The following is a 9,733-nucleotide window of genomic DNA, read 5'->3' on the forward strand; positions in this document are numbered from 1 at the left end:
CATTAAGAATGCATCGGTTTACATTTCGTTCTGTGTAGCACGAAAAAATCGGAGAAACGCTCCCATTCAGAATGCATTGGTTTACATTTCGTTCTGTGTAGAACGAAAAAAGTCGGACAATCGTGCTGTGGGACACGATTCAATAGATTAACGTTCGTGCGCATGAGCACGAAATCGCGTGATACCGGGTTGAATTTGCATACGCGCACAGGACTGTCGGAATGGGAACAAGTCGGACTGGCAGCATGTAACCATAACAACGGCTAACGTGTAACGGTAACGGTGGTCCCGTTAAAATAATATCAATGAATCAGCTCAAGCCTAACGTTATCTACAATCGTTGTTCTGGAACCAAAGATAAGGATCTACAACTTGTAGGCCTATTTAATAAGCCTAAATTGTTCTGTGCTGTGTCCTGATTGGCTGAAGAGAAATAGCCACATCGTTGCGTTCTAAAACTGGACCTGGCGATTTGACATGTTCAATCTTTGGCGACTCCTTGCAACGCCTTGCGACGCCCAGTTCACACTGCTGCAACTTTTCCCCTGCGACGTTCTAAAACCGTCTCGTTGCAAGTCGTTGCGTCGCGAATCTTTGGTCTGAACTGGGCTTAATGGGTAGGAGATAGACCCCAATAACTAGCGACGGCTAAATAGCGCCATCTGAATTGCCGACATGACATGGCCAGAGCGAATGACAAAGTAAAATATTACAAAGTACAGTATCTAAAACGTAGACGAAAACTGAAATAGATGTATGATGACAGTTTGATTTTGTTTCTCAAAACAAGTGTTTAAATTGCAGCTTATATTTCCTTGTCTATTCTTTCATTTTCTTTTCATAAATGCTTTCATTGTCATTCTTTTGAAAGTTTGGTTTATGCATGAATCTCCTCGCTTGCATTTGACAGATGCAAAGTTTGGCTACAACTTACTATTCAACCTACTGTAAAAATATTTTTGATTATCAATACTTTTTAACCTATTTGGGCGATAATCAAACGTTTCCACATAGGAATCTGAGGTCTCTTCACTGACTAAACAAATACTCTGTATATTGTCTGTCTGTTTTTCTGTCTGTCCATCTGTCTGTCTGTAGGAAGTATAAAAGTGGCTTTGTGTGTTTGGTCAGCAGCATGAGTAACAAAAGATGGAAGCTTGAGACAATGAACAACAGTGTAGAATCTGAGAGACCACTCTAAACACCACCACCACCAGCTCCCCTTGACTCCACCAAATCATGGTTAAGTCATGTAACAAACATCCTATAAAACCTTTTTATCAACGTAAATACACCAAGAGAGATGTGTTGAGATGTGTCCATTTTTCCAATCTAACTTTTATTGCAATCTATGGACAAAATGCAGATTTCTATGAAAAGTTTAAAAAAAAGTATGTCAAGTAATAGACTACAATAGTATACATTGTATAAAGATGATATATTCTATTTTAATAAAGATGATCTAAAGACAGACTCTGAATGTATTCATTTCACTGGTTCACTTTGAGGTCATGGCCACACTCTTGCCAAGGTCATTCCAGAGCAAGGGAAGGCCCACTCCGGTCTTGAAGAATGGTTGCATTGAAGCGTCAGCTGACCAGCTCCACGGAGAAGAGAAGGACAGAGGCGTCTTTTGTTCCTATAATGACAAAGACCAGCCCTCCATCTTGTCTGCGATCAGCCCGTCCCTCAGACAGACTGATAAGAGATCGCACCAGAAGAACAAGATTTAAATCACTCATTCCTGGGAGGTTATTACATACATATGTTATTGCTATAATGTCTACACAGACAAATATGTGACATCTTAGGAACAGTGGACCAAGGTAAACAATGAATGAAAAGAATGTGAAGATTTGAGTAAAGTGTTATTTATTTCAATTTCTTTTATTTATAAAAACTGACAATTCAATTATCTTGATAAACATTTACAATAACTTTACGAACAGTGCATTTGGTTACTTACACAGAAAAACGTAAACTGTGTCAAGTTAAATAAATATAAATTAATAAAACAATTTAAATAAAAAACACTTTTGTACAACAGGATCTCATTGCAATAGGATTGTGTTGACCTAGAAAGTTATTTTCTTCCATTAGACGCTGAAAGACATGGTGAGTGCTTAGACCATGTTTAAAAGATGATTTTTAGTAACAAAACATTAATTTTAAGGCTAAAAGGTGCTGTGAAGTGCTCCCAATAAGACATGAATAATTATACAAACGTTATGTTCAAGCCATGAATACAAACATGAATCCTTATAAGTTGTGGAACAAAACAAATCATGTGAAAACAACAGCTCTTTGGCAAAGCAACTGGCTTTTTCTTTGCATTATCAGTGTGCAATTCCACCCATATTTAGGTATGACGATGATGCACTTAAAATAAATGTTCTTGAAGGAAAATTAAAATGCCACAAAGACTTTGATGTAAGCCCTTTGTTTAAATGCACTTTTAGGGAACAACGGAACAACGGAACAATGGAAACGAATCCAAAAAAGTTCTGAGGTTGATTTTATATTGGAACGGGAGGAAGACCATGGAATCTTCCTCTAGGAAGATGGGGATCTAGACACAAAAAGGAGCCTTAAAAGACTACAACTCCCATCCCTGCCGTTGGAACCAGGTCACAGTGTAACTGACTTCTCACAGCGACCTCATGGTAGGATAAACACAGGTGTTGCTGTGAGCACAGGAGCACTGCCCTTTTGCAGTAAAGTGTGGTATAGGACACAGCTCTTCAGAAAGGGCAGTGGACCTTTTAACAGAGCTGCCATCATAGGATAAACACAGGGTTCTATCATAACACTAATTGGGAGTCTGCTCCTTTTCTAGCAGGCTAAGTGTTAGTAGAGTAAACAAGTGAAGCTAGGACTCCAACACCCTGGGAAATAAAGGGAGCAGACCCATAATTAGTGTTTGATCAAATCCTGTTTTTGTTCTACGGTGACACCTCTGTGAAAAGGGTCCACGTCCCTTTCTGAATGTCTGTGTTCTGTACTTCACTATACTGCACAAGGGCACTGCTCTTTTAAACGTTTTCTTTAAACACGAAATAAGAAAAAATTTCTGAGAAATTTCTGAGAAATTAGGTTGCCGTGACAACCACCGGAACAGTGATGGTGGTTGAAGGCACCATTTGCTCATTCTCAACCAGATAGGTCACGTCAAGGTGAGTAGGCGGGACCTCTGGCCGATCCGGCATGGTGATAGGCTTGTCTACTCCGTCTTCCTGCAACTGCGATTGGGCAAAGGATCGCTCCGCCTCTTCCGACAACCGGTTTTCTTCGTTTTCTTCCTCATTCTGATGACGAGGGGAGAGGTAGAGGAGACATGGTCAGGTGGTCGGATATTATAAAGACTTTAAAGGGACACTGTCATGCTGGCTATTATCTTATATAAGGAAGTAGTGCTAAATATGTGTGTTCTGAAAACACTGCGTTCGGTCCAATTGAAAAAAATGACCAAATTAAATATATCAATTCAATATATTTTGCTGACAACATGAGATTGAAGCGCTGTGAAGTACTCTCATATGATATAAATAAGTGTGACAGTGTCCCTTTAAACCCGGTCACCTGCCCGCCCTCTATGTCCTACCTCTTTCCGGATCCTGTTGTGCTCGTCGATGGCGTACTGGTACTTGGCGGACGTTATTCCAAAGAGGGAGGCCATTCTCTCGCCGAGGTAGTCACACGCTGCAGCACACAAACCACAGAACTTAGAAAATGTTTTCACAGTAGGCCTACTCAATATTACTTTGTCTTGTATTCCGTGTCAGTTTTTGCTATCTTTATCTATATGTTTCCATGTATTTTAAATACTATTTATTATAGCTATATCTTTTTTATCAAAAGCAAATGAAGATACATTTGATTAAGGAGCAGGTATGATTTGGGAGATATTACTTTGCTCAAGGGAGCCTACAGGTAGACATCAGCATCAGACCTTTGGATTGGGAGTCTAAACCCATAACAGCTACACTACCCTGCTGTAGGTTACTATCCGGCTGCAGTACCAAAATATTGCTATTTTCCCCCACGTGCTATAAGTTCCTTGTATTGTCTTTGTTTAGTGTTGTGTTAGTGTCTTTTCGGTGAGGTGGTTTCTGCGGGCCCCTTTACGACAGCGTTCCTCCCTGCTGACCTGAGATAGTGGAGGTGGCGGCGCGCCACATGTTGAACCAGAAATACGGTCCCCACGTCATCTTGGATTGCACCGCCACAACAACACAACACAAACACACAAAAAAACCATACATACATGTCATAAGAAAAGTAAACTTTACACTTCCAACAAAAGGACAAAATAAATAAATAATAACAATAGGTATTCACAGAGTATATCCCAGTGTGGCCTTGCAGAGTTATCTGGAAAACACATCCAAATCCATATGCAAATAAACACTTAACACAAATAAAACTCGGTGTTGCTCCTCCATTGAAAATTTACATGATGATACAAACAAGTGCTCTTACGTGACTTAAGTCCCCCACCCAACTCTGTCTAGTGAGGCCTCACCCTTGCCGCATCGACCGGCGGGGTGGCGGCGAGCAAGTCCTTCTTCTCGGGCTCGTCTCCGCCCTCCTCGTCGGTGCTGTACTCCTCCATGGTCTCCCCGCTGGAGAAATGGATGACCCGGCGAGGAGGCTTCTCCCGCGGCTCGGCACCCGGCTCCCGATGCCCCTCGCTCGGCTCCACGCCCTCCAGCTCCACGCACTCAAAGTCCTTCCCCGGGGTCAGGGTCTGGCGGGTTAGGGAAATATAGATAGGCAGGTACATCAATATGAAAATATAGGGTATTTTGCACGAGTGAATGGTTCGAAATATACATCCAAGCAGGTGCATGTTTAATGTAAATTATGCATCGAGTACAGTGAAGATCAAGCCATCAGTCTGGCTTAAGTAACACGGATATAAATGAGCCCCATCATCCAAGATTGTGATAAACAACCTGTGTTTTATTTTGAGAACAGAGACATCCAGACGTAAATGTCCTATTAAAGTGACACAAAAAGACCGCAGTTGTATAACGTTAGCAGTGACAGACAGAAAGACAATGTAGCGTCGTTCATACAAATGTAAACCAGCCCCGAAAAAAAAACAATTGAAATAGACGACCTAGTTTGGACTTTGCGCTTTTTACTCACCTGGTCAACATTCATGTTTTGTCCGATTGACACATAAACGTTGGTGAGATATAGTGATAAATCTGCCATTGTCGCCGTCTTGAAGGATGCTGCTGCACCGCACCCACAATACCGCCCGCGTCCCCGGCCAAACCCAAACACGGAAGTGCCCGCCTTCACCCCCCGCGTAGCGGGTTATTTCACATCATAGTGAAGTTCAAAATTACCAAGATTACAAATATTGGGATGTTATAAAATAGGTTTCAGCTATTGAATTGAAATGATGGGACACAAGCCATAATTTCCTCATTAACAATTTAATATAACGAACAAGGCGATGGCTTCACCGTGAATGTGCGCTCAATGCCCACTAGATGTCAGTAAAGTTTAGGGTAATACGCGATACACATATCCAACGTTCAATCTTAAATCATACAAATGACTCACGTATTTGCTACTGACACATAATTCAAGCCAGACAACCACAAGCTATATAAGCCGGTTTAAAACGATGCATATACTTTGATCGATATAGAAGGCATCAGAAGCTAAAATGTAGCTCATTTTATACACAGGCTAAAAGAGAGCCTATTTTATATTGACATACAAATAAAAAGAACAACAAACTAAGCAGAATCCACTGTACCCACAGGGTTTGAATGTGTTTATGTCCTCAACGGATTTGATTCCTAAAACACAGGCACATCGGACAGTATACGCCAGCACCCAGCCCGCTGGCTGCTCCTGCCCAGAGACATGTCTCTCTCTCTGGGTGTGGACAACAGTTCCCCTTGATCCACTGCCTGCCTTCAAACACCCATCGACCAGAGCTGGAACAATACCAGTTTGTAAACCTGTGTTTGTGTGTTTGTCTATTTTGATTGTATATTCTATTACATTCTATGACGTTCTGTTGCCCTTCCTCTGTACTTCCCACTCCCTTTAAGGATTTTGATTGTTCTAATCTCAATATTGTCATTATCTTATCTCATTTCACCATATTTGATAGTTTAAGGCTTAAGCCGTCCAGAACACAGCTCACTGAGCTGTAAAGAACAACCCACACAAGCTGACGGTTCACAACAACGATGAAGATCACATCGAGACAACCATGAATGTTACCTTGGTGATATTGAATCATAATGTTCAACCAATATTTTTGATACACAGACATTGACATAAAACTGTATGCAGGATTCCACATTCAGTTCCCGTATAACTAAGATGGCCGCTAGCTAGGTGACTCAGACCCATTCTTGAGGAATGGCTATTTTCATTATTGAATTAAATGAAATTTCACCTCATAGTGAACACAAAACCTATTCATACTTGGGGTGCACAATGTAGACATACACTAAATCATTCTTAGACAAGTTCACCATCTATACTGAATTACTCAATTGCACTCTGAGGTACTTTCTTATACTGGGTAAAACATACTTTAATGAAGAAAAAGAAGAAGAATTTCTAAGAGGCTTGCCTCACTGTTGAGCTTATCTTCCAGTGTGGCATTAAAAGAAGAAGCACTCTCAAAGCACACACAACTTAACGCGATCGAAGACGAGTGCCAGACTTCTGCGTGCACTAAGCTTGAATCCACACCCGACTCTCTAGACTTACGTTTTAAGGGATTTACTGTATTTTCCAGAGGCGTGTTTTGCCAAATTTCAGAATGAAATCTAAATAAGGGGGGCATTTTTCATCCTATGAATAAGCATAGAGTGTTTGTGTGTGTGTGTGTGTGTGTGTGTGTGTGTGTGTGTGTGTGTGTTTCGGTGGTGCAGGGGCCACAAGAGAAATCAAAGAACACACACGCACAAACATGGGGTGTCTTGGGTGTCTGACGATCCACACAAGCAGCACAAAGGCATCTGTCTGTGTGCGTGTTGGTGTGTGTGTGTGTGTGTGTGCGTATGTGTGTGTGTGCGTGTGTGTTGTGTGTGTATGAGTATGTGTGTGCATCTGTTTGTATGTGTGTGTGTGTGTGTGTGAGTGTTTGTGTGTATGTGTGTGTGTATGGGTGTGTATGAGTATGTGTGTGCATATGTATGTATGTGTGTGTGTGTGTGTGTGTGTGTGTGTGTGTGTGTGTGTGCGTGTGTGTTTGTGTGAACGTACGTGTGTGTCTGGGAACCTCTCAGAATGAGAGGAGCAGATGAGAAATATGAAACAGTGTTTGGTTAAGTATTGAAGAAACAGCTGTTCATGGGGTAGGTCACCCCCCCCCCCCCCCCGCCCCACCATAGGCTAGAGGGGCACGCGATTTAGCAGGAAGAGTGTAATCACATGGAAGAGAAGAGCAGAACGGGGGGGGGGGGTGGAATCGATGGTCAGCTCTGTTGCCTGGCAGCGACGAGGGCCCTGGGTTTGAACCTGAACAGGGGACATGTGGTCGGTTATGTGTGTGTGTGTGTGTGTGTGTGTGTGTGGGCGTGTGCGCGAGCATACGCAAAAAAATGTTTGCGTATGCGTTTATGTGAGGTGTGTTTTCCACAGGTAAGCAGCTGAGTGCTGCTGAAATTAAAAGAACATTTGGTGCTCAGCTAGTGTGATACAAACTGTATCACTGTATAACTAGATACATTAATATTACCCTGTATAAATAGGATCACCATAAAAAAAATCTGGATGGAAGGATGGATGGATGAAAATGAGAGTGTTTGTGCGTGTGTGCGGGCGTGTGTCTGCAGTGCACCCACATCACTTTATACTGAGTGATGTGGGTAATAAACATGAACACTGCACCCAGCATCACTGAAGCGCTCACACGTGGCACAACATATTCATGCATTAACATCCCTGTTTGTGGGAATCCTTTCAAACAATAAAATATATAAATCGAAGTCACACAATAGATAAGGTCCTTCTGGGGTGTGGCGAGATGAAGGTTGTCTGCTCTCAGGTCTGTACATTCACACGAGATTCCGTCGCGGTTTTAATTCCCCATCATGCCCTGATGCTCTTACCATGATAAGCGGTGCATGCATGCTTCAACAACGTCTTGAGGTTAGCATTGAAATATCTGCCAAAGGTGAAGGATAAGCCCTCGTCCGAGCACGAAAGGTCAGCGACAGGGAGAGCAGCTTGCTTGTAAACTCGGTTTCCGTACGACTCGGCGTACAAAACCCAACCGATTTTTTTATTAGATTTTGATTTGATATCGAAATCCGGCTATTTAAACAATCTTCTGTGCCCTATTAAGACATCTGGGCTCCCAAATGAAATCGATTAATGTTTTAATCTGTTAATGGCTTAAAGCTAAATGAGGTGAAAAGCTAGCAAAATGGATGCAGATTTATTTCTGTCTCAAATGGCTTCTGATTGGCCTGCGTGTTCATTATTTAAAAATTGAAAGCATAGCATTGGCTACTCTTCATCGTTTACAGTTGTTGTTGTTTATCTTGAAGCGTTTACTGGTATGCTAAACCTGCTTAAACAAGGACAACATTTGATAAAATAACAGTGGATGGACCCGTTTGACTGTTAAGCCGCTGGAAAAGTCGTTGACACATTTCACGAGAACCGTTTCAAAGCGGAGCCGGTGTCGAATGCAAAATAAAAAAAAACGGATCAAATCAGCGTATTATGATTGGTTTATTCTATTTAAAAAAAAACAAAAAAAAACACAGTGCTTATTTTCGTTAGGGAATGCATCAGTCTTAGAGAGAATAAATTGTCAGCCGTTGATGAGACAATCAGGGAGCCGAGACGCATGCCGCGATGAGTTCACCAGGTCGATCCGGCCGTCCTCACATTTCACATCTCGGTGTCTACCGTGAGATTAAAACCGTCATGTCGGAACCCGGGCAGCGGGCGCGGCCCGCGTCGTAAGCACGTGAGGCGAAACAGTAAGTGACATTTTTCATAAAGCCGATTTTCACCAGCGCAATGGAGGCGCCACGCGTTGTTATCGCTCAATCTCTCATCTAATCACTGTATCATATGGTTAGCGTTGCCGCCTGATGGACACGTCGGCTCCCTGCTAAGCCGGGGTTTTCATTATGTTTATCTGGGACTCCCTTCACCCCAGAGAAATACAGGTCTAGTTACTTATCCGTCTATCTATCTATCTATCTATCTATCTATCCATCTATCTATCTATCTATCTATCCATCTCTATCTATATCTGTGTATCTTTTATATATTTATAAATATCTGTGTTGGAAATACGACAACAAACTAAGATGTTGAGGTGGAGAACAGTTTGAGGGAGGAGAGCGAGGCAAGACAGAGAGAAAGAGAGAGATCAAAATACGAAAGGTTGTCTCTGACATCCATGGAATCAGGTTTTCCACTGATCATAACATGCTGAGTTCCAGACAGACTGCAGGACACACACATACACACACACACACACACACACACACACACACACACACACACATGGCCACAAATCATTGCGTGTGGACATAACATGCGTGCTCAAACACAGAAAAGAGCACTGCTGCGAGACACAGTGAATCATTCATAGCTGACACAGAGATAAACTGCACACGTCCACGCTCCCGTATCCTTGACCCGGAGAGAGAGAGAGAGGTCTCGACCACACAGAGGAATCAGGCCTCTCTCGCCTTCGCCTTCCCCCTCCGCCACCCATCATTCC

The 9,733-nt window shown here is 42.4% G+C and overlaps 1 protein-coding gene across 1 annotated transcript; it reads right to left on the reverse strand.

Moving 5' to 3' along the window:
- Nucleotides 1-3,031: 3,031 nt before the first annotated feature.
- Nucleotides 3,032-5,260, reverse strand: LOC311363810 (protein FAM177A1-like). The gene is made up of 5 exons (XM_084483785.1): nt 5,152-5,260; nt 4,523-4,747; nt 4,148-4,208; nt 3,602-3,699; nt 3,032-3,305 (listed from the first exon to the last, which is right to left on the reverse strand). Exons 1-5 carry the CDS (start codon nt 5,218-5,220, stop codon nt 3,090-3,092), a joined length of 669 nt encoding a protein of 222 aa, XP_084339911.1. The 5' UTR covers nt 5,221-5,260; the 3' UTR covers nt 3,032-3,089.
- Nucleotides 5,261-9,733: the final 4,473 nt, after the last annotated feature.

Source organism: Micromesistius poutassou (assembly GCF_964030765.1).
Source record: "Micromesistius poutassou genome assembly, chromosome: 19".
Taxonomy (NCBI): Eukaryota; Metazoa; Chordata; class Actinopteri; order Gadiformes; family Gadidae; genus Micromesistius; species Micromesistius poutassou.

Bases quoted from the DNA above. Each gene is read 5' to 3' on its own strand.
- LOC311363810 (XM_084483785.1), bottom strand. From the start codon at position 5,220: ATGGCAGATTTATCACTATATCTCACCAACGTTTATGTGTCAATCGGA. The intron at 4,209-4,522 runs GTGAGGCCTCAC...GTGCAATCCAAG, and splicing joins CGCCGGTCGATGCGGCAAGG to ATGACGTGGGGACCGTATTT. The intron at 3,700-4,147 runs GTCAGCAGGGAG...TGTGTGCTGCAG, and splicing joins CGCCACCTCCACTATCTCAG to CGTGTGACTACCTCGGCGAG.